This window comes from Salvelinus namaycush, chromosome 8 (assembly GCF_016432855.1).
Source record: "Salvelinus namaycush isolate Seneca chromosome 8, SaNama_1.0, whole genome shotgun sequence".
NCBI lineage: Eukaryota > Metazoa > Chordata > Actinopteri > Salmoniformes > Salmonidae > Salvelinus > Salvelinus namaycush.
This window is the reverse complement of record NC_052314.1, coordinates 22,972,756-22,998,354: the sequence shown is the minus strand read 5'-3', so window position 1 is coordinate 22,998,354 and position 25,599 is coordinate 22,972,756. Positions and strand designations below refer to the sequence as shown.

General features: G+C 42.9%; 2 protein-coding genes across 3 annotated transcripts in view; one reads left to right on the top strand and one right to left on the bottom strand.

The window, feature by feature from the left end:
* acbd6 (acyl-CoA binding domain containing 6) overlaps positions 1-9,622 on the top strand; it is a 35,010-nt gene extending 25,388 nt beyond the window's left edge. The window contains exons 7-8 of one of the 2 annotated variants that reach the window (XM_038999487.1): positions 7,469-7,499; positions 9,149-9,622. In XM_038999487.1, coding sequence (XP_038855415.1) covers positions 7,469-7,499; positions 9,149-9,303 — 186 coding nt within the window. In that variant the 3' untranslated portion in view covers positions 9,304-9,622. The remainder of the gene's footprint in view (positions 1-7,468; positions 7,500-9,148) is intronic. The other variant, XM_038999488.1, reaches the window with a different exon arrangement.
* A 5,530-nt stretch (positions 9,623-15,152) lies between these two features.
* LOC120051836 (LIM/homeobox protein Lhx4-like) lies at positions 15,153-25,020 on the bottom strand. Its single transcript, XM_038998717.1, has 6 exons — positions 24,942-25,020; positions 20,995-21,166; positions 17,800-18,002; positions 16,538-16,692; positions 16,200-16,371; positions 15,153-15,541 (listed from the first exon to the last, which is right to left on the bottom strand). Exons 1-6 carry the CDS (start codon positions 25,018-25,020, stop codon positions 15,153-15,155), a joined length of 1,170 nt encoding a protein of 389 aa, XP_038854645.1.
* Between the last annotated feature and the right edge of the window lie 579 nt (positions 25,021-25,599).

Here is a 25,599-nt window from a genome sequence, read left to right as displayed (position 1 = left end):
CTCTGGTTCCTCTTCTCCGGGAATTGTATAAAATATTACAGTGTGCTTTAGAGAGCCTGTGAGGCGGTTTATTGGCACACAGGGTGACCTGCTGTGGAGCCCGGAGGCAGGCGAGGGGCAGCCCGGGCACCTCAAGGACACTTTGGGGAAGCGCTAATTTGCACCAGCATGGCAGAGCTCACACGCTGAATGGCAAGGTTAACATTCACTGCACAGATTCAATTAGGGGTGCCACTGTCTTCTGATCCCTTTACCTCTGGATACCCAGCTCCCTCACACACGCACGCAGAGTCACAGATGCACACACACACATACAACCAGATAAACAAAAGCTGCTGTCTCTTTACAAGAAAATCACGGATATTTGGATAATAATTTTTAAGCATTTTTCCAGTTCATGTGCTCTGTAACATATAAAGAGCACTGGCTGTATAGAACCCCACTCCTGTGATGAACTTCAAACAGACGTGAACAGTAGAGAGTGTGTATTTGGTCTGGAGACATCTGTTCAGCCCACCAGTGCACTGTGTGTGTCCTGTGATCTACTTTAATGGAACACAGTAACATAGAGACCACAGGCAGTACCATAGAGTACCCAGCAGCAGGTCTTCAGAGACCTGGAATAACCCGGGATCAGCCTGTTCTCCTCTGTCTTTCTGAGACTCTGATTAATGGCACCTGCTCATCGTAATGGTATCTGCATATGAATGGTGGAGGGTTCTATCCATGCTCCCTTTACAAGTCCCACTGCAAGCCCTGGAGACTGCCGAGCCTTTCTCCCCTCTCTCTCCCTTCTCCCCAGCGCCATTGTCATTATACAAGTCAGCTGCAGCTGCATGCATTGATCATAAATCATAATTGCTTGTCAATTTTTCCCACTTGTTTAATGTGGCTGTCAGGGACAGTGGAGCGAGAGAGATAGAGAGGTGCAGGGGGTAGAGAGAGAATGGGGGCGTCGGTTAGAGAGTAAGATGTAGCTGGAATAGAGAATGGTGTTAAAGGATAAAAATCCCACAATGGCTTTCAGCACACCTACCATATGCCATGGGCAGTTGCCGGATTGCTGTGGTATGATAACAAGAAAGCTTTTAATGTCTGGCCATGGAGAGCACAAACCCAAGCCCTGCCTGCTGCCTCATGCTGCAGCAGGTTCTACAGATGGCAATGGATTTGAGAGAGCATTTTTCTCTATGGAATATGTCTGGCTCATGTAGACAAACCTACTTTGCTGTGGTGTACTGGAAAGACCTTGTTCTGTAACCGTTTCGTCCCCTATCTCTTTCTCTCTCACTTTTTTCCATGTTTCTTTCTCTCTCTTTCCATCTTTCTCTCTGTTTTATGGTCCCTTTTACTCTCTTCATGTCTATCAATGTTATTTCTCTCTCTGTCTGCAGCCTCTTTCCTCCCATGCTACTGGGAAGGCAAATTCCACCACTCCCCTCCAAGGGTGTTGGCTTCTACAAACAAATAGAGAAACAGGAATGGACATATTTATAGACTCAGTCACAAACATACAGATGTAAGATTTAAATTTGACCTATATTGTCGCAGTAAAATAATCCTACAGCAACAGGATTTGAATGTTTAGTCCATAATGTTGCTTGATCGTTGGTTAGGCTATTAGCATGTCAAAATGAGGCTATATGAAAAGTGCAATACTGTTAATATAACAGTGTGTTAGTGTAGGTTTTCAGTGAATTTATGTAAATCATGAAGCTCATCCGCATTTCCTGCGGCGCAGGGAAATTCTCAGCAACAAAAGATTGATCAAATTAGGATCCTCTATCTGTACACACACAAAAAAAGGCAGCCGGACAAAAATATATAGTTTGATTCCCTTGTGCAGACCTCTTCAAATAACGTTGCATACCACTCTCATTCTGAAAAAACGGAATGATAGATTTGTGTAAGTAGTCTTTTTGCAGTACTGCCATCACACAAAACCAATCAATTTCCTAGGTGAAACTCTCCAAACCATATTGCCCTCTGTGCCATTAGATCCAGTATGTATGTTCCCCCTACTTCTCATTCCTCTCATCTGTTGTATGGAACCTGCTTGGTTAAGCTGTATGCTGACATCCATCGAGGCATTTTTGCAACGCAAGGAAAACTTTGGCGACATTTATTAGAAAATAAAAAATAAATAAAAAAGAGCTATGCTGTGATGTGCTTCTGTAATGGGATGGAGAGCTACATAGAAAATTGCTACCTCCAGCTAGGAAGTCTCCTCCTTTTTCCAAAAGCAAATGGGAGACAATCCAATTTCTCCTGATTCCATCAAGCCCCTCTTGGAGCATTAGTAAATGCTGAGAGGAGAGGCGAGAGGACCCCCCCCCCCCCCCCCGGCTCCCAGACAGACAGGACCAGCCAGCTTCCACACTGCAGCACTTTAAAGAGCCTAGTAAAGGGCAGAGCCCTCACCTCCACTAACATACATGGTCCCTTTAGTCAGTCACAGTAGTGCACCAACCTGCAGGGTCCTACTTCTGGATTCTGCTGCCACATATATATGCCTTTAAAGGAAATCTGGTGCTTTTGGTTTCATAATTTTACTAAGATGTACAAACATGCTTTTAGTCTGTTTTAAGTTAATATATTTTGAATACAAACTTATGTTTACATGTTTGGCATTAGTTACTTCATGTGTTGCCCACTTATTTTATACACTTTTAATCTGTTAATTGTGTGTGTGTGTGTGTGTGTGTGTGTGTGTGTGTGTGTTGTGTTAAGTACTGTATGAGACAACTTTTGCGTGTCCTCCCTGTCATACCCTGGGAGTGTCCCTGCACACACCGTGCTGTCCCAGCCGTCCGGCACTAACACCAGATTAGTTGGGGGGAGCAGATTAAGACCTAAACCCCTTACAGTTTAATTATTCCTGTATGTATTTGTGTGCATCAAGGTCCCACTCACTGCCTCTGCGCTAAACATCTGCCACTCTGCCTCTATCGCATAGGGCAATAGACCAACTATAGTGTGTGTGTGTGTGTGTGAGAGCGTCTGCCCACTGACATGCTTTTATTGTCCGGATTTGTACTTTTGTGTGTATTTGATATTTATACTTTGCACATCAAGTGGGATTAAACCTAACACTAACATTGTACTGAATACTCAACATTACCGTAGAGGCAGACCACAGGAAAATACTGTCTCTCCCGATCCATTTATGGTTGAGGACATTTGCATCAGTATTCTATCCATCTTGGGGGAATTGAACTCTCTAATGGAATCAGCAGGCCCCTGAAGTGGTGCTGCTCAGGGCAAACAATAGGATCTCACTCTGGGATCGTTGGAGAGAGCCTTTATCAAGCAGCGTAGGTGATCTCCCTCCCCCCCATGCTCTGGGATGATTCAACAGTCTTTGTCTGACACTGGGTTGGTTCCACTAATGGTTGTCTTCACTGGTTAATAAGCTAGGGCCAAAGGCTAAGAAAAAGAGGATTTACTGATGTTCAAATCAAGTCAAGCTTTATTCATGCAGCACATTTCAGACATGGAATGCAACAATGTGCTTCACAGAAGAAGAAAAAAACGGCTATTCGAGGCTGGGGGCATAGTAACTAAAGGTGCCTCTCCATACCTGTTGATCCTAGGCTTAGGGATAGTTAAAAGGCCAGTGCCGGAGGACCTGAGGGACCTACTAGGTACATACAGTTGATTTGTAAAGTATTCAGACCCCTCGACTTTCTCCACATTTTGTTACGTTACAGCCTTATTCTGAAGTGAATGAAATAAATAAAAAATCGCAATATCCCACAATGACGACACAAACAGGTGTTTAGACATTTTTGCTAATTTTGTTTATAATAAAAAAACAGACCTTATTTACATACATACAAGGATTCAGACACTTTCCTATGAGACTCGAAATTGAGCTCAGGTGCATTCTGTTTCCATTGATCATCCTTGAGATGTTTCTACAACTTGATTGGAGTCCACCTGTGGTAAATTCAATTGATTGGACATGATTTGGAAAGGCATACACCTGTATAAGGTCCCACAGTTGACAGTGCATGTCAGAGCAAAAACCAAGCCATGAAGTCGAAGGAATTGTCCTTAGAGCTCCGAGACAGGATTGTGTCGAGGCACAGATCTACCAAAAAAATGTCTCTCTCATTCTTAAATGGCAGAATTTTGGAACCACCAAGACTCTCGCTAGAGCCTGCCGCCTGGCCGAACTGAGCAATCGGGGGAGAAGGGCCTTGGTCAGAGAGGTGGCCAAGAACCTGATGGTCACTCTGACAGAACTCCATAGTTCCTCTGTGGAGATGGTTGTCCTTCTGGAAGGTTCTCCCATCTCTGCAGCACTCCACCAATCAGGCCTTTATGGTAGAGTGGCCAGATGGAAGCCACTCCTTTTGAGTTTGCCAAAGGCACCTAAAGACTCTCAGACCATAAGAAACAAGATTCTCTGGTCTGATGTAACCAGGATTGAACTCTTTGGCCTGAATGCCAAGTGTCACTCCTGGAGGAAACCTGGGGCCATCCTTACGGTGAAGCATGGTGGTGGCACCATCATGCTGTGGGGATGTTTTTCAGTGGCAGGGTCTGGGAGACTTGTCAGGATCAAGCAAAGTACAGAGAGTTCCTTGATGAAAACCTGCTCCAGAGCACTCAGGACCTTGGACTGGGGCGAAGGTTCACCTTCCAACAGGACAACGACCCTAAGCACACAGCCAAGACAATGTAGGAGTGGCTTGGACACACCTACTCATTCAAGGGCAAAGGGTGGCTACTTTGAAGAATCTCAAATAGAAAATATATACACGTCTTATATACACGTCCATCCTCACCTCTTCTATCACCGTTTGGGTCTGCGTCTGCCCTCTGCAAGGGCAAACTGCAGCGCATCGTCCGGTCTGTGGAGAAGGTCATCGGCTGTCAAGGACCTGCACGCCTTCAGGACCAGGAAGCGTGCCGGTAAGATCATCGCCTGCCCTTATATTTCAAAGATTCCGCTCTGGCAGACAGTTCAGGTCAATCATGATGAAAACCGCCCATCACCTGAACAGTTGATGAAGTGACTTTTCATAAGGGATTAAGTGACTATTGGGATAAAAGTTTAGTACTTGGTCCCATATTTCTAGCATACAATGATTACATCAAGCTTGTGACTCTACAAACTTTTTTTTTTTTTTTTTTTATTTTTTTTTTATCCCATTTTCTCCCCAATTTTCGTGGTATCCAATCGCTAGTAATTACTACCTTGTCTCATCGCTACAACTCCCGTACGGGCTCGGGAGAGACGAAGGTCGAAAGCCATGCGTCCTCCGAAGCACAACCCAACCAGCCGTACTGCTTCTTAACACAGCGCGCCTCCAACCCGGAAGCCAGCCGCACCAATGTGTCGGAGGAAACACCGTGTACCTGGCCCCCTTGGTTGGCGCGCACTGCGCCCGGCCCGCCACAGGAGTCGCTGGAGCGCGATGAGACAAGGATATCCCTACCGGCCAAACCCTCCCTAACCCGGACGACGCTATGCCAATTGTGCGTCGCCCCACGGACCTCCCGGTCGCGGCCGGCTGCGACAGAGCCTGGGCGCGAACCCAGAGACTCTGGTGGCGCAGTTAGCACTGCGATGCAGTGCCCTAGACCACTGCGCCACCCGGGAGGCCCTCTACAAACTTGTTTGATGCATTTGCTGTTTGTGTTTCAGAATATTTTGTGCCCAATAGAAAGTATTGGTAAATAATGTATTGTGTCATTTTGGAGTCACTTTTATTGTAAATAAGAATAGGATATGTTTCTGAAGACTTCTCCCTTAATGTCGACACTACCATGATTACGGATAGTCCTGAATGAATAATGATGAGTGGGAAAGTTAGACGCACAATTATCATACCGCCAAGACATGCTAACCTCTCACAATAACGGGAGGTTAGCAGTTTTGGGTGGGTATGATATTTGTGCGTCTAACTTTCTCACTCTTCATTATCCACAATTAAATTGTATATTCCCACTGTAATCAGACTATACTCCAGAGTTTTATGTTTACTGTATTTATATTGTATATTGACGTCTGTATTCTAACATTTAAGTCATTTAGCAGACGCTCTTATCCAAAGCGACTTACAGTAGTGCGTGCATACATTTTCATACTTTTTTTCTCTGTACTGGTCCCCCGTGGGAATTGAGCCCACAACCCTGCCGTTTCAAGCTCCATGCTCTGCCAACTGAGCCACACGGGACCCTGTTTGTACAATGTCTGTTGCTGACAGCACCTATTCTCTAAGTCAAATTCAGGGTATGTACATTTATTGGCGAGTAAAAGTGATTCTGATTCTAAAGAAGCAGCCAGTTAGCTCAGTGACTGGATGTATTCTAGATGTTTCCATCTGAACAGTGGCTAGCTGGTGACAACAATATTGCAGTTTGTCATCATTAGGGGGTGAAAAGGCACGCTGGAGACGAATCCGCCTTGATGATGCGTGTCATACACTGTCAGAGTTAAACTGACCTCTTCACTCCCGGCCTCATGCCGCCTGCACACACAGCCCACAGGATTTACACCCCTGCTGACCTCTTCACTCCCGGCCTCATGCCGCCTGCACACACAGCCCACAGGATTTACACCCCTGCTGACCTCTTCACTCCCGGCCTCATGCCGCCTGCACACACAGCCCACAGGATTTACACCCCTGCTGACCTCTTCACTCCCGGCCTCATGCCGCCTGCACACACAGCCCACAGGATTTACACCCCTGCTGACCTCTTCACTCCCGGCCTCATGCCGCCTGCACACACAGCCCACAGGATTTACACCCCTGCTGACCTCTGTCCTAAATATTGTTTTTCTTCATATCAGCTCAGTTCTGGTCACAGACCATAGACACCACTTCAAATTGTCCCAAACGGTGACTGTGCTCAGGGCAGACTGCTCCTTTGTACCAAGACCATTGTGTGATGGGACGGCCTCCATGGGTAATGCGTTTAGCACGTTCTCACCCCAGGACAATGACGAGAGACGCCTAGGCTTTGTTCCCTCCCTCTGAGCCTTTTGAGCACGGAGGTCTGCCTGCTCTGCCTGGCCCATTGGTCACAGTGTGTTAACCTGTGGCAGAGGGCTCAGAGAGGGCTCAGCTAGGGCTCAGGGGTGGATACTGGGCTGATGCCATTGGTTCCCCTGGTTCAGGCTGCTATAGAGTCTCAAGTTGAAAGGTTTAATCGTTCGCTCAGGTTGAGATCAATATTGAATATTTTCACATAATCCCCTTTATGGGGAAATCATTGGGTTTTTGATTTAGTCGAGAGGTAAAAGCAGTTTTCCTCAACTGCAAAGTTTGCGAGCCACAACTTTACAACTGACAAGGCTACGGTTCTTTCATTGAGCAATGGTTGTCTCTATGAGCAATGGTTGTCTCTACGATTAAGCTTGTTTTATATACCCTATTACTGTGTTATGGACAAGTTAGACCTGTTTGTCTGGAACTCTTCTCGGGTTTCTTAACATTTCTCTCTCTTTTCACAGGATGACGAGGGCCAGACAGCACTGCATTATGGTAATCTTCCAGATATCACAGATTTTAATTTGGAATTCTGGATGAATATGTGTCTCTAGGCTATGTTTGTGTATGAGTGTTTGTATGTATGTACATGTAATGTAAATTGAATCTGTTTATGAGTGTGAACAGTTGTATGGGGATGGATGAGAAACCATGAACCATCTGCTCTCTTGGCCCTACGTATGTCCCCCTCTGCTTCTCTTCTCCCTCTTTCTCATCCCCCTCTCTTCTCCCTCTTTTACTGCTGTTGCTATCTCAGGTGCCTTTCATCCATCAGCGTCTCTTTCATCCCTCCTTCTTGCCATCTCTCTATGTCAGTGTTAGAGGGTGTGTTTGTGTGTATCTGTGCGTATGGAGGGGCTGTGTGTAATAATCACCAGGTCTCCCCAAGGAAATCAACAGTGCTCCTCGGACTCTCAAGACCCCCTCCCATGGGCGGTCCCCATGTCCTCTGAGCCCTTGGTGTGTGTGTGAGGGGGGGACACCATCTGGCCCTGGGCTGAGTGGGCACTTGGCTGGGCTTGGCGGCTGCAGTGTGGGGACTGGTCACGTGGCTGGCGTACAGTAGACCACCACCACTGCCACCAAACCAGGCAGGGACAGGAGGATGGGGCATAAAAAAATTACTAATAAACATAAGCGATGAACTCCAGGAGACAAATAGCAGAGAATGAAAATTCATTTCCACCTCTATTTACACTGGGCCACAGTGGCTGGCAAATGATTAATTGAGGGTTTACTGCACACTATAAATTGTTCTCCTTCTCAACGACTCCCGGGGGGATGAGGGTTTTTACAGCCCAAGGCCCCCGTATGGCGCACGCAGCCCGGAAAATAAAATAACATTTAGAAGGAGAAGAAAAATCTCGAACCTGACATAACCAAGCCTCTTATTTTCTCCCTGCTAAGAACGGGCGGCACTTTAGCCACCTTTGGGCTGGAGGTTTAAAAGGGCCTGCTGTCAATCAGCCATTCCCTCTGACATCAGCCTATCACACAGGAGCAGGATAGCTCTCTTTAAGAGGAGAGAGTGATTGAAAACACTCAGAGCGTGGAGGAATCTAGGTGCATCAGCGCTGTGACTCGCTAACTTGTTTAAGAAAATGCAAGCCCTCTCCTCATATCTTAGCCTAACTTGCAAGTCCTTTTAGTGGGAAACCAATTGCAAATCGGCACAAAATAAGTGTTTCAGCCAACCACAGGTTCAGGGCAATGTCAATGGGCCTCCATATGAGCTTTTCATTGACTCCTGCACTCAGGTTAAACACGTAAGGAATATTAACACCAATGAGCTGTGCTTAGAGGCTGTGTTCAGACGTAGCTGTGTTCATCATGTCTCCAGTGACCTTGAAGCCTTTTGAAGGTGATCCTATCCTTTTCAATTAGTGATTTGGGTACTGTTAGATATACAGATAAGTGTATATTCTTGTCATACCGCCCAAAATGATATATGGAAATAGCTGCTTTCATGGCATTTTACCTGTAGTCAACCCTGGATCATTTTACCTCTGAAGTGCATCACAATTATATCTCTTTCCTCTCTCTCTCTCCCTTTCTCCTCTCCCCCTTCTCTCTCTCTCTCTCATTCTCTCTTACCCTACTCTGTTACTCTGCTCCCTCCTCCCCTCCCCCTCTCTGTCCTGCAGCGTCTGCGTGTGAGTTTGCTGACATAGTGGAGCTGCTCCTACAAGCCGGGGCAGACCCGTCCATTAAGGACCAGGAGGGCTCTCTGCCCGAGGAGGTCACTGAATCCAGCTCCATCTCCTCACTGCTGCGCCAGTACACCGCCTCCAAGGGCTAGGCCCAGCTTCGCCCTCCTCTCCCTCTCCTCCCCTCCAGCCTGTGCCCACCCCAGACCTAGCATCCAGCCCTCTTAGTAATGATGATGATGTTTTTTATTGTCACATACACCGGATAGGTGCAATGGTCATCCCACTCTGGCAGTGCAACCCGCCACCACTTCATCATCTCTCATGTCACATTCCAAGGAATCCATCCGTCATCATTGCTATTAAAAAAAAATCAAGAAATGTCAACCAAAAATAGGTTCCTTCTGTTTCAGATATTGTGTGTTACCTTTGGTTGTCTTGTGTTTGCTGATTAAAAATCTTTAAAAGACATTTGGACAGCGTATGGACATTTTACCCTAGGAGTAAGTCAAACTTATTTTATTATTCAGAATAATGTTTTAAGCATTTTTGTTGGCATCATTCTTGACAAGCAGAAGACAATGTAACTGTATATTTAAATGCATCCTAAAAATAAACATCTAATATGCAATTTTATATTCAGATGGAGCATGGAGAACTAAAAGTTCAACCTTATCCCATGATGACTAACAACTATATAACACACACATCGCCTGGCTAGGCCTCTTCATTTAAGTGAACTGTTCACCTAGCACATTCTGTCTCCCTTGGCCCACCCCACATACCCACCCTCTGTTATGTCACTTAAAATATATTTGGATGTTCTCCAAATAGCCAACACATGGGCTGCCTCCAAATCTGCTTTAGTTTTTTGTAAGCCCTTCTGATCAGAGCAGTCTCTTTGGCACCCCCTCCCTCCCACCAGATGAGAATACTAAATCTGGAATCTCAGCTCTTAACCACCGCTTGATAAAGAAGCTAATGCACATTTGAACAAACAATGGGGACATGCTGTAATCCCTCTTTCTCTCAATCTCCCTGAACATGAGGCATTAAATAACGGTCACCAAAAAGAGTCATGCTGACTGCTGTCTGTCAGTCACCATGGCCCCAGTATACAGAACAGAGACAGCCCAGCCCAGACAGTCTGCTCTCTTACGGTATCACTGAGGGCTCTTGTGACCCTCAGCTTGTTACAGTATGCATTCCCTACACAACCAGGAATAATGCTGTTGGTATATTTGAAAAAGCTGTTTCGCCCATGTACCAGTAATTTCCTGAATCTCGATTGGTTTGGGGTAGGAGTCGGTGACGTCATACTCCCCGGGCATGTCTGCACAACTGTGACACTAAGCCCATTATGTTTCCATTATGGGCTTCAATTTTCTCTGAGCTTTTCACTTTTGACAGTGCCTCCTCTCAAACCTTCTTTACTTAACGTTTATGCATTTTTACAAGTCGCCTCTCTAACACCATTAGTGACAGATGGCCAAGGTTTGTTACAGGGATGAGCTGGAGCACTTTCCTCTGCCTCTCTTACTCTCCCCAGTCTGGGGGCTAAAAGCAATGGCATGTTGTTGTACTGGCTAACTCTTAATGCAATCTGCTCGCTAGTCCCCAGAACAGTATTGCTTGGAATTCAACACTAAGTAAAATCCCAGCTCTGCTGTCTCTGCTGTTGAAAAGCATCCCTCTAATATCTTCACGAGAACTCGATAAGTCTCTGTTGCAAAGCTGTGTGTTTAGTGCATGATAAACAAGCGTTGCCGTCTGCTGCTACTCGAGGCGATAGTGATCCAAGCTGCTCCATAGACAAGTGTCTATATGGTTCCTCTCACCAGAATGTTCTAATAAGCAACACCTCACCAGGCACTGAAGCCAATATCCTGTTAACGACCCTCCCTCGCTTTAATTATATGTCAACTATCTAATTTCTGCTATGATGACCCAGTGAAAAGAACCTAATTTCACTTAAAACAGAAGAACAACCTTGAAGTTGTCATTGAAAAGCCTCTCTGTGACTCAAACCCCTTTAAAGCTACACTGTCATGGCAGCCATTGCTCATCATTAAAATAAGCCATAATTTGAGGAAAATATCCTGTCTTGATGTCCAAGATGAAGTTCAGTCTGAACCAAATATCTATTTACATGTTAATAGAATTGTTACCTTCAGGAAGTTTGTAATAGAAGCCACAGATCGATGATAATGGCATTTGTGCTTGTGTTTGTCATCTTTGCAAAAGCAACAGTGCAGGAATTTCCAAGATTTATTTGTATACTAGTGCTGTAAGTGCCGTGTAAATTATCCGAACTGTCTTTGTTGCTGTTTATCTTTGTAAGGCAGCACTATTAAAGGGTATCCATTAATGGTCATGGCTTGTCATCAGCTGAATAAAATCAGCTTGTTTTGTGGCGTTTTATGCAAACGTGCTTGTTCTGCTTGACTGATCTTTTCTTGCTACACAACAGGAGCTAAAACACAACCAAATCGATAATACTTAAGTTTAGGACGGACCTGGTAAGACTCAGAAAAGGTCTGGATAACGGTTGTGTTGTATATTATTGAGTTTTACATTTGTTTTAATTTTACTATGAATATGTAGCCAGTTTAGGCCTATTTCAGATGTCTAGCCAACAACACTTCTTTAGCACATGGGTATAGTGATGCTGAATTGTAAGGAACTTCAAATAGAGCCTGGTCGTATTTGGTTAATTTACTATGATGTGTGGTTGTATACACTCCTGTATTAACGCTGCTCTGCTATCTTGCCTGACCACAAATCATATTTATCCATATTTCACAAGGCAGTTTACAATTAGTTAACAGTGTGGGGATTAAGGAAAGATTTGACTGTGCAAAACTGCAATCTGGTGCAGTCTTTAGTAGCAGAGGGATCAGTGTTCGCAGCAGCTGAGCAGATGTGCTGCTTCGTCCTGTTTTTCTCTCCTATGGGTGGGACGGGGGTTAGTGTATTGGTTTACGAATAAAGATACAGAAAACCAACACCCACCCATGGTTACTACAGTCTGTTTGATTGACTGACTGGATCTCCATAATTGAATGTGTAATATTTGTATCAGTTCATCCTTAAAGGGATAGTTCATTCAAAGTAAGATTATAGTGAAAATAATATTCTCTACATTTTCAATAAACACATAGCTACAATCCTATGGGATTACTATACTGAAGTGAGTGATATTTGGTAATTGATGCTATTCTTATGCAGTGGTGCATGGTCATTAGCTTCACGAGCCAGCCTGTTCTCGCAAGCTTGCATGAATGGTTTGCTACCACAGAATTGGTGTTAACACACAGTGTTAATCAGTCTGGTATAAGGCTGCATGGCTATAGCTAACAAATAACAGATGAATCATAGATGGCAGTCACTCCTGGCCCATATGCTACTTCCAAGATAAGAACAAGATTGACAAATGATGGAATTTGCGTGAACAATCCCTAGGGCATTGCTTTGCCTGTCTGACACACCTTTCCCTGTGTGAAGGAAACACTAATCATGGTCCCTCCTCTTCTCTCCTGGCTCCTAAGTGGGGAGCCATAGCTACTGTACCGCCTTCCTACTGCTGAGTTGTTGCTCGTTTTCTTCTTCAGTCAGAAGACACGTCTCCTCTAACTGTATCTGCTATTTGCTTTATAATGAGAAAGTTCATGTAAACATTAAAGAGAAATACAGCACTTTAATCCAAAGACAATTCAGCTTTATTTCCTCGTATAGTTTTTACTGTACACAGTTCATACCATCGCACAGAAGGCTTATATGAATAGATTCAGTGCTCTCTGTTTCATCTTTTTCAAAGACACATGGAAATAAATAGAGCTCATGAAATAAGACTGTCAACACCTTTTGAAACTGTACAAAATGTACAACAATTAAGAAGCAAAGTTCTGAGGCAACATAGATTGAAAAGAATCAAATGACAGATATTGGTGTGTGTGTACATTTACATGTGTTGTTTTACTGTTTATTGATTTGCTTTCTGGTTGGCATAATGTATGCTCTTTTCAGCTGGTTCCACATTTGGCAATTGACACAAAAATAAATATAAATTAACAGACATTGAGATTTTTTTACAGGAATTGTTCCATCAGCATCTCATTTTGTTACCTCAGTTTATGTCATGGTATCTTAGATCATTTATTTTTTCTCAAAGAGGTGCCTCCTTGTACAGTTACTCTAGTGGTCTTTAGACACTACATGAAAGCCTTGAAACCAACACCATCAGACAAGACAGATTTTGTAAAAAAACAACAACTCTCATCTCACCCAGTGGGGTGTCATGTAAGATGCACGACACGACAGCATATTCCGATACCATGACAATCAGGCCATCAGCTGCTTTACAGTGGCTCTAAGTATTACGTTTGATAATCCCTTTTGCTTGTGTTTACTTTGAGGAGTGATGCTACAGCTGTTGACAGTGAAGAGCAGCTCCTAAGCAGGATCAGTACTGGCTTTTCAGCATTAACAGTGAATGATCCTCAGTCAAGATTAGGTTGGTGTGTGTTTTTTTTAGATAAATAAATATACTGTATTAATGAAACATTTAGTAAAACCATTATTCTGTTCCTGTATCTGTCATAATGAGATAGGAATCCCCATGTTGTCAGCTGCACCAATTAAAGAGGATATCAAATGTGAATTCCCACATTCTTGTTGAATTGACTTTGCACTTCTCTCTACCCTACTGTCATTTGATGACCATGACTTCTAGCAGAGAGCCTATCCACTATTAGCAGAGAGCATATCCTGGGAGTATGGACAACAGAGAAATAAATACTGACAAAATCCCAGGACTAGAGATCATTCACAGACGAGAACAAGTCAAGCACCTACATTACAGAAGATAATGGGTTTTTAGCAAGCAACTTCCCCCTCTCAACTTCCCCATTTTGCACACAGAAGAATCTGTGGCTCCCACACTGTACAGACAGCTGGACCAACATCGAGTAATTCCTAAAAACCCAGTGCTGTTAGTTTCAGAATTACATCAAAAAACTTAGCATGGGAATTGTGATACTGTTTGAAAAAAGTATCTAATATGGAAACACTGCTGGGTTGTATTGTGCATTCATCGCTCTTCTGTTTGTTGCTGTCCATGTACAAAGAGAAGTGTAAAGTGCATTGCCAATGTAAAATGCTTTTCAACAGTGATCCTCCTCATTCAGAAGCATGCAGGAAGCTTCTTTTTTAGGGATTCCATTTAGATTGTGGCCCTACAGCATGAAACTCACAGAGAATCTCACTGTTGATAGGAGTGGGAGGCCATTCCTTCTCTTGCTAGAACAAAAGCGGCACCTGCTGCGTGCTGACCCGGTAGGTTATAACCTACCGTTTCTACTTGTAGAATCGCAATGCTCGTCAATGGCCAATAACTTGACTTTGAGCCAATCAGAGTGCACGAAACACATGTGGGGGAGTTCCCCCCCCCCCAAAAAAAGAATAAATAGGTAATTTTCTCCGTACATCCACGGATGAGCCAGTCACACTTCATATGCAATGTAAGCTATGGGACGGTAGCTAGCTAAGTGCATAGACGCAATGCGCACAACACTAAATACTTCCTCTAAGCTAGCTAACCACTGTACATTGCTGATAGCTGTTTGGGCTTGGCTCAGGGTTTAATGACCAACACCATCCCAATGCACAAACTCATGCTGGAAATTTCAAATCCATTTTTTTCAAAGAATGAAAGAAAATCCATCCATAAAAAAAGTAGAATACAGTGTAAATTCAACATTCAGTAGTGTTTCGTCCTTCCGTTCTGTTCTGTGTGGCGCCACTGCTCTGCTCTGGTCAGTGGTGGGTCTCCATACTTCCTTTACTCTGTTGTGGTGGGAGGGTAGCTGACGTGTAGCATGTCTACCACTTCCACATCCATTATTGGACAACAAACTATATCAGTTTCAGGGAAATAGAAATGTAAAAAGCCTGCTTCGTCTGTCTCTGTTCCCCAGTCAGTCTGCTGTGTTCATGGTGGAGCTCAGAACTGGGAGTGGTCCATCTCGTCCAACCATGAGGCAGGGCTGGTGGGGAAGTCTGGGTAGCCCGTGCTGCTCCCTGTGGAGAGGTCAGAGGTGGGGCCTCCTGCCATGGCCCTGAGAGCCTGTCCCACGCCACCCTGCCCCCCCTGGATCATGATGCTGTCCATGGTGAAGCCCAGGTTGTTGAGCAGCGGGGTGTGGCCGGACAGCGAGGCGATGGACGACGGCGACTGGGGGAGGCCGTAGGGACTGCCCGGCTGAATGTCATGATAGGGTTGTCCAGCAGCGTCCAGAGAGAAGCCTCCGTTCAACAAGCCTCCGTTGGCCACGTCGCCCACACTCCCATATAGACCGTTGGTGTGGCCCAGGTCTGACAGGATCTGGTCGTCTGGTGGAAGAGAGGAGGGAGTTAGCTACTATCAATTAGCCACACAGTGGTGTTTTAACACTTCTATGGAGTTGTCATCAACTATATCAACATTATACAGCTGTTATCTTTAAATAGAATTAAGTGCCTTTATGAAACCATTTTATTGAGGCAACAATCTGGATTTCATCTTGGTAAATGGCATAGGTGTGTAGTACTTAATAGTGTTCCCCCAGCGCTTAGTAAGAGACGAAAGAGTCATGATGTACCTTAAGCTCAAACAAAGGGGGTCTGTTCATGCAATACAAAATATTTGTCTCCGACAGTCCCTCCAGTGCTGTTTCAATAACAAGAATGCCCCAGAGCACTTTCCCTCTAATTGACTAAAAGCTTCACCTACTTTATAGAGTTTCTGCTACGGTGTTTTCATTTCTCGTAAAAACCGGCCTCCTTTTAAAAGTGGCTTGAGACTTTTATGAGTCCCCAAAACGGGCTCACAAACATCAAATAACCATAAAAACATGGGGATGTGTAAAATGTAATTTGCATGGCCAAAGCTTCTCTTTTCATGTAGGCTTCATGGAGATATGTGAAAAGGAAGACAAGAAGAGGAGGAGGAGTTGAGGAAGAGGGAGAGAGAGAGATGAAAGAGGTTTGGGGTTGGGTTAGCCATACTAACCTCTGAAGCTGAGCTCACTGTCGCTCAGTCCCGCATCGTCTGCTGAACTCTCCTTCTCCACTTTGTTGCCCCCTCGGTTACGTTTGACGCTTTTGTAAAACTGACCCCAGCGGTGCCGCCCTGCGTCCTTCTTCAGACGCTTCTCTTTTGCACGACGATTCTGAAACCACACCTGCCATTGGGGGATGAGAGACATTTCTCAGTAAATACAGAAGAGAGGTTTTACTCTTCTAATTTGTGTTCATATCTACATATTATCACTAGGATGTTCTCTTAAACTAGTCCAAACTAGAAAACTGCTCCGCTTGGTAATAGAGATCCTGTTGTGAGGCACACACCTGCACTACTCTCATGTCCAGCCCCGTCTCTGAGGAGAGCTGCTCGCGGACGTGGCGCGCTGGCTTGGGAGAGTTCTTGTAGGCGATTTTAAGGGTCTCCAGCTGTTTGGCTGTGATGGTGGTTCGTGGTCGCTTTGCACCTGCCTCTGAATCATCTGAGAAAGACATGCAAGGATTATAGAATAGCCTTTAGATATTTAGCTATATTTGTGACTAACATTTTTTATTGTAATTAACCTGTGGGTTTTTGATTTTTTATATCGACTAGTAAATACAGGTGAAGAACTTGCTTGAATGGACTGAGGTGCCATGTATGGCAAGTTGATACCCTTCTGAAACTGTCCCACTCTAGCTGTAAGGGACATAAATCTCCCAGGAGAATTCCAGAAGAAGGGAGTTATTGGTGGCCCACCGTAAAAGTGCATTGCATCACTTAAGATAAACAATCAGTAGGCCATGTAAATCTCCATAAATACACAGGCAGAGCTTTCAAAATCAGATCCATAAAAGGTCACAGAAACTGGAGATTTAATGACCAGGCAGGACACAGAGACACTGGGACCACATCCGGCTGGGTTTATGATGATTCTGTCTCTTCACTATCCCCTTGTCTCTTGTGATTTCTCAATTCTTCAGTATTATTGTACATAAAGGAGTTAATGCAGGCTGGTCTCATAGACTTGACGTAACATAGTGAATTAAAATACGGGACACTCAAATTAGTATGATATGTTATGTTTGGTATGGTTATATAAGACAGAAGGTTACTTAAGGCAAAAATGAAAGGAGGGTGATTGTTCGTTCAAGGTGAATGGGTAGGCGTATGACCGAACGTCTAGCAACCCAAAGGATGTGTTTTCAAATCTTATCACAGACAACTTTGCAACTACTTACTAGTTTTTAGCTACACCTAGCATAGCTAACGTTAGCCACCTAGCTAATGTTAGCGTTAGCCAACTAACCACCTAGCTAACATTAGCGTTAGCCACCCAACCACCCAACTAACGATAGCATTAGCCATCTAACCACAGCTCCCCTGCAGCTCCCCTTCTCCACAGCTCCCCTGCAGAAGCCAGCAGAGATTTAGAGCACCATGCCACACGGGTGAACCAGCTTGAGGCTGCTAGTCTCAAGTCTATTTGGTGAGAATGTTCTAAATATAACAGGTTACCAAGGAGACAAGACTGGATTATTCAGACAAAATATTACTCACACAAAACAGTGGCCAAAGCAATAGGAGGATGACACAGTCAGACACCTACCATTCTGTTTGGCCGTCTCGTAGTCCTCCTTGCACACCAGCCTGCCATCTTCCATGAGGTAGAACTCATCCCCAGTGGCCAGCTGCCGGCTGCACATGACACAGGCGAAGCAGTGCAGGTGGTACACAAAGTCCTGGGCCTTCCGCACCACCTGGGTCGGCGGTATCCCCTGTTGGCATGACGCACACTTTGTTCCAAACCGCCTGCAAGTAAACACACACACATACACACCTGCCGTCAGATACTCAAACCCCACCCAGAGCAGGTAGATCCAGCCCTAGTCAGTTCAGACAGAGGCAGATGATAACAAAGAAGGTCTATAACATAGTTAAGACATAGCATGCATAGTTTTCGCCTCTATTTACACTAATAATAGTATTAATAGCTGTATAAGTTGTAGAGGGGGAAAGCATCAGTGGTGGAATGTATTTGTGTTGGTGGTAGGCTGGTCCTCAGGATGACAAATGGCCTGGATCAATGTAGTGGTATAGTGGGGGCTGAGAGATCCAATAGAGAGAGCTCTGAGTAAACACACTGAAGAGAACCAATAAAGCACTGACTCAGGAGGGGCTGTAAATCACACAGCCTATACAGAGAAATAAACCCTTCCTTCAGACCAAGGTGAAGTTTCTTCATCACTGCTGGGAATCCAGCACTATACTCCAGTTCCAAGCCCCCGCCTCAGCCCCATCCTCATCCTCCCTTTCCTCTTCCTCTCTCCCGTCCCTCTAGTGCACAGCACCACTGCAGTTTTAACATTTAAAAAAATCCCCCCTATTGTCCCCAGGGCCGCCTAATAAAGTTAGCCTCCACTCTCTGACTTGCACGCTTTTTAGGTCTCATTGAAGCTTCTGACATTAAAACCTCTCAAACATGATTTGGTAAAAGCCTGTACGGATCCTGTTTTGGATAAAAGTCAAACTTAATTTTCTTCTTTAATGCCTCAGAAATTCAATCGTAAAAAGATGGAAGCAAAAGGGGGAGAAAGAGGGAAGAGAAGAAAATCAAAGTTGCTGTTTTGTGTGTCCAGCTAGGGCTGGTAGAGCAGTAATAAATTGAATTTGTATAGAGTGTCTTTGGAGTTGAAAGTTTGAGTGTTATGTGTTCTGTCTTATCCAACATAAGTATTCAACATGGACAGAAAGGCAGGAGGATGTTGTAGGATGCTGAGCTTGGTTTACCTCATTGTGTTGGTCATGTCACTAAGTCTTGACACAAGCCTTTTCTCTAACATTATGAAAGTTAACTATGCAAAGAGGAAAGTCCTCACTGGCCAGGGGCATAGGCACAGGTGTGCCTGGGTGGGCGCATGCCACCCACTGTGGAGCCAAGCCCACCCAATCCGATTGTCAGTGTTCCAAACAGGACATTATTTGTCTTTTTACCTAAGCGCAGTACTTGACTTGGGCAGGAGCTCACTGGAACTGAGTACTGGCACCTCATTTTTTCTTCTGCTAGAGTTCCTGCACCTCCTATAGAATATTAGCTCAAAATAATTGAGGAGTTCCTGCACCTAAATATAAATGGTACCGGGACCCAAAATGAGTACCGGCACCTATTTAAATCCAGGTCAAGCACTGGCCTAAACATACATACGCCATCAGATGAAATTCATAGTACGCAGTACGGGGTGGGAAAACGAAAGGGATATATAGACAATAACAATAATACATTTTATTTGGCAGGTGCCTTCAGGACACTCAAGGACATCTTACATAAAATCTAGTGCTATGCGTAAAATACATTGTATTTAGACCTATGTAATTAATTTGAATTATGCTTGATTATTTACCTGAAAAAAAAACGAATAAAAAACGAATAAAACAAATAATAATTCTAAATAATGGGGGGTTCTGGCACGTGTCATTTCGCACTGATACCATGTGAAGTAAACAGTAGCTATCGCTGTGTAGGCTAGGATACACTGTGTAGGCTCTCACCGCAGGCTACTCACCGTTAGCTAGCTAGCTAAGACTCAAGTAAAATGGCCAAACAAAGCTACAAAATGTTCAAGAGACCGTGTATAGAAGAGGATGTTGAAGCATTTGACAAGTTATTTGATATCAGTGTTTTCGCAATGAAGGGCCTCCAGTCCCCCTCTATATCAGTCATTGATTGCATTGATCTAATCGAGGGCCTTAAAGACAGTTTCAGTACATTCAGAGACAATGATCAACATTACAACACTGTTTTTATTCAACACTTTTAGAAATCATGAAAAACGCTTCTCCACTTCGACTCGCACTCTCTCCCACCCTCCGATGAGACGTCACCATCAGTCCAGTGAAATAAAAAAAACAAGTCATTTCAATTTATACTCCGATGTACCTCGCAAGTAATTGGCTACAACAACTGACCCATTGCCAGTGTTATCATGTAGCCTAGCTTGAGACTCGAGTTCTGAAATATAAGGGACTACGTTATTTATAATAAGGGGTAGGACTACATTGAGAAAAACGGACCTCTCTTATTATATATGAAAATAGACAAATGCATGAAGCAATAGTTATTTCCAGTCATTTTTAGGAATTTAATTGAATTGGAAGTAGAACTTTACCCTGTGTTCCCCGCCCATGCACTATAGTTAGGCCCTATAGGCTATTGATAATGTAATTGATATCACACAATCTATTGTAGGAGCACTTGATCTCCCGTACCCAGCAGAGAATTGCACTCGGCTTGCATTTTGAATCATAAAGTGATCTCGACAAAGAAAAGGTTGGAGACATCTCTATAAGCTGTGGATGCCCATTGTGAATATTACTGTTATATCAGGGCATTATGTTGTAGTCTCATAGTCTATTAATTATAGGCCTTTGGTTTGTTATGTGTCGGTCTATGTGAGTCGCATGTTAAATGCAAGAGTCATAGATTTAAGTAGGCCTACAAGACTATTTGGTTTGTAATGCCAAATCACGTAAGATGGTTTGTTTTGTGCGATCAATTAAAGTTGGGTATAGGATAGGCTAATTTTGATAATTGTATGATGATTTGAGTGATTTCACAAGATTTCACACGTCAAAGCCAGTGCAATCATGTTGGCATTTTATATCTCACTTGAATGTAGGCAATTAAATATAATGCTAGCTTTGCTTAAAAGTACATCACTTTTACATATAATTCCATGAAGCTTGATATAATCAAATGTTCGAAATTCCCATTCAATACGTTTATAAATGAAGAAGTTAAACTCACTTGAAAAAGTCCTCTTTGCAGTACACATTTCCCGCCCGCGAGAAACACTTGTCTGCCAGCAACGCTTGACAATCGGCGCACTTGAGGCACTTGGAGTGCCAGTGGCGGTCCAGCACCTTCAGGATGAACTTGTCGAGGATGTGTTGACTACAGCTCGCACACTGGGGGATTTCTGGAGGGAGAGAGAGATAGAAGACACAGCATGCGTTAAGACAATATCCTGGTCCTGGAATACTGCAAGGAGACAGGTGTGCAGAACATTGCCGAGGCCGGTTTACAAGATCAGAGCCGGGTAAAATTATGTTAAAAAATAAATAAATAAAACAGTAATGTAATTCCTCATCATTATATTCGACCTCGATAAAAACATAGCCTGACAGAGTAAATTGTGTCATCATGACATTCATTCGACTTAGGTTGAGATTGATCCCATTTCTTTACTCTGCTTGTTTAAATCAAGTGCCTGTGCCAGTGACACAATATTTCGCCTTGAAGTGGACTTGATTGGACCCCACTGATTCGATTTGTATTATCTTAAACCGAGTAATAATGGCATGAATGAAGAAAACTAGGCTATAAGTAGGAGCACTAATAGTGTTAAAAACCATACACCATTATCACCACAATACACCATTAATTATCACCATCAACATTACCAGTAGGCCTAACACCAGAGCAGCGTCACTATTGCTGTGCTAAGATTAGGCTATGCAAAACCAAATAATCAGATGTATTATTATATTTATAAAAATATATAGAGATAAATATTACAATGTGATATAACAATACATATTATTATTATTATATAGCCTTATTTTTTTCATTTGAGAATATGAAACCTCGGGAAGTAATTTCCCTGCATTGGTAGCTTATGTTTATCATGTGAACAATGGCCAGGTGAAAAGGCATCTCATAAAAAAATAGTATTTTCAATATCTTAGAATAGTGGCAAGAACATAAGGAGATCGAAATTAGAACGGACCCCTCAAACTCATTCAAATTGATGCAATGGGGATAAGCAGCGTTCTGTGCGCAAAATAATTATCCAGGTGATTTTTTTCTGTGCTCGAGCAGTTGAATATTTTCACTGTATCTAAGGTCTGCAATTAGCCTATCCCAAACTAGTTGTTGTTTTAAATAAATGACACATTAAATCACACTGTCTAATCATTAATCTAATCACACCCATACCAAGCTGTTTAAACGTGCGCTTTAGAGGTCACGAGTAGTAATCCTACATGTGCTTCTTCATTCTGTACTTTAGGCGACATTTTGGAGGAGTACAATTTTTATATTTATATTTATTGTTTCTGGAAGGCTGCTCAATCAACAACATTCATACATAAGCCGCATACACAAAGAATAGAGGGATACGTTTTACATTACACTTATAAAGGTGTAGGCCTAAGTAAATGAAAAGATCCTGCAAAGCTCAATATCTTTTATTTTACTATTGTGATGTGGCATTATGCCTACCTTCATTTGCATAACAGGTATTTCCCAATCAACTTCACAATCAAATACGATAACTATGGAGTACATGTATTTTCAATACGAGTTAATACAAAACTGAAATTAAAGATAGGTGTATTTTACATCCATATGAAATAATTCCTCTGATTTGTGGTGCTTTTGTTCATTAGATTTTGGCGGCAGTGGTGGTGCTGAAAGGATAGCTCAAAGGCCTCCAGCATGCAGCCAATCTTGGCAGTAGGCCTATTCACGCTCGATGTCTAATAGCCTCTACACCCCCCCCCCCCCCCCCCCCCAACCCCCACACCCTCTCTCTCTCTCTCTGCTTGACTTATAAATCACACGATTATACCACTTAAGATCTCGTGTGTGCCTCAAGAGGGGTCCTCAAATCTAAGAAAATGTGATCCTATACGCTTCCTTTCCTCTTTTAAGCGGCTGTATTTCGATAGATGCTAATTTCTCACCAGTCTGATAGGGATACTAATTTTGTTTTTTAACAGGACTTAAAAAGTGTTTCATATCAACTAAGTCATGTGCTTATTAGCTACAGCATCGGAATGACTGTACTGTAACACCTTTATATGAAGCCTATAGTATTAGGGAACGAGCTCATAGCCTATGGAGCTCATATGCCTATAGTTGATATGTTTTGTAGATTGCATGACCTACACTTCAAAGCAAGCAGACTGTAAACTCTATTCAGGAAGTAATCTTCTTCTTCTTGGGGCCTTGTGCCAAAAACGGTTTAAGAATAATTACCCTTATTCGTAAGAGCATGCTAACAGCCATATTCATCATGATAATAATGTTTAGATACATAATACTAAAATGTTTTTATTCGTAGAGTAATCCGGTATTAAATCCAGCATGTATGCACCAAGGGGGGTTGAGTGGCAAGATCTTTACCCAATCTTTTAATCTCCCTCGATTTACAAAATTAAAGAGCATACGCCGCCAATATTAAGGCTATTTGTACAGGTTAAACAAATTATTTTTCACAATTCTGCGTTAAGTTTCACTTTGTGCATTATGCATTATGTTTCATTACCTTTATCAATAATGTATGGTAGCCTAAATTAAGGTTGTATTAACTAATACAAGAGACCGTTTTTGACAGTCTCTCTTTTAAATTAGTTAAATGGGTTAACTGTTGTGCACGCTATAAAAAAACTGAATACAATCATGTACTAAATCGTAAGAAATTAGTGTAGATTTTGAACAAAAATAATCATGATATATATATATATATATATATGTTTTGTTTATACTCTCCAGCGCTGAAAGAAGCAATGGCTCGTTTGGATCTGCGATATAAAGGAGTATTTAATTGTGGATTAAGAGCAACATTAGAGGTAAAACCATAATAGGTCCATCTGTACATTTCAGTGGCTCGCACATGAATAATTAGGTCAGGAATTTATCCAATTCCAGTTCTATCTTGATAGCATGATCAGATTATATAGGCCTGGAGATTAACATGACGAAGATAAAGAGCAGATGCGAAGATACGCAATTCTTTGCTTTGATGCTGAGGTAGGCTAGTTATTGCACACACAATATAGTGAAATATTTAATGTTTTTCATGTTTTAAAAGAAATGACGACAAAACCACCTGTTTTAGTAGGCTATAATATCATATATGGGTCAAACAATAATAAGACAGACATAATTGTACAATTATGTAGCCTACAATAGTGCAAAAACACAGCTATAACAGAAACACTAAATCATACATTAACATATATAGCCTGAATCATTCTGATATGACTCAGTAATAGCTGTCAGTCAAACCAGCTGGGTATAGAGAGTAGGTGATGACAACGTCTGATCTCTCGTACGTGGCCAGACTCGTTTGCAAATAAACAGCTGTCTAGCAGGTCTCTGATTGTAAACCAGAGGCAACCCTCTCATACAGCTCGAGGGAATAAAATGCAAAAAGCGCTGGAGGTAGAAAATATAAATATTCCTGTGCTAATAAAAAAATAAAAAACGTTGTGTGTCTATGTCTTGATGTGTAAACTATTATGCACGTCAAAACCTAGGCCCATGCACATGGGGCTTCTAAAATAGTGTAAAACCTGCACGTACAACTCGTGCAAAGGGCTGGAGTTTGGAAACAACACTGTGAGCAGTTTAAACAATACATACTTGTGATAAAGAATCTCTATCTATACAGCATTCCACAAAATTCCATATGAGGACCAGAAGATCAAACTGAGATGCTACTAATATCCTCACTTCAAAGAATAATATGAAACACAAGTCATGAGTCAGTGGAGTAAGAGTCATAATAATATGAATACATATTAGCCAGTAGAATAATATCACTGTCTTCATTAGCCTGTCTGTCCCTCAACCCAGTGTAATTAACCGCTACATATTTTCTACAACAGTGCCCTGCAGCATTTCAGAGCTCACCTGCCAATGTCCGTATGATATAATCAATAGAAAAGGAAATGAAAAAGCCTTACGTTGCATTGGCACACCGAGTATCTCCGGTAGACCCTTCACAGGACTCTCTGTTGGTAGAACAGCCGCACTTTGCATCATTGTGATCCAAAACCGGGAATAAACACACACATATACACGGTAGGCGGAATCTCCCGTCTATTTAGTGAAAAGGGTAGAATATATCACATAGAAACTGGGTATGGACCCTTCTGTAGATCTAGATGTCCTGTTAAAGTCCGGTTTGTTTTATTATTCTGGAATATTGTCCTGTGCGTGCCGGATTTCGCTGAGCTCTTTTGGTGTGATCATACAGGCTGCTTGATTCATTCACACTGCAGGGGCAACCGTGACGTCACCCTAGCATGGGCACCAATGGGACCAATGGGATCCTCGGACGAGCCTCAAATGGGCGGAAGAATTCTCCTTGTGAGAACAGGTGAGAAGAAGGAAGAAGTAGTGACGAGACAGAATGCCACCAGAAAGGCGGGACCTTCTTTAGGATAGTAGCAATAAATACAGGCTTGCTTTGCTCGTAGCATTGTCTCTCTGTCAGTATAACTGAAAGGGTAAAACGTTAGTCAATTGAAAATGACAATATGCTTTGATAGACTTTACTCTAGTCAGGTATGCCAAATCACTCTTCAGAGACGTGAAATGTGACATTGAGCAACATTTAGC

Coding starts and splice junctions, on each gene's coding strand:
- LOC120051836 (XM_038998717.1), bottom strand. CDS start 25,020: ATGATGCAAAGTGCGGCTGTTCTACCAACAGAGAGTCCTGTGAAGGGT. Junction 16,372..16,537: donor TGGACATGAGAGTAGTGCAG/GTGTGTGCCTCA, acceptor CCCCAATGGCAG/GTGTGGTTTCAGAATCGTCG. Junction 15,542..16,199: donor CAGTGAGCTCAGCTTCAGAG/GTTAGTATGGCT, acceptor CTCTTCCACCAG/ACGACCAGATCCTGTCAGAC.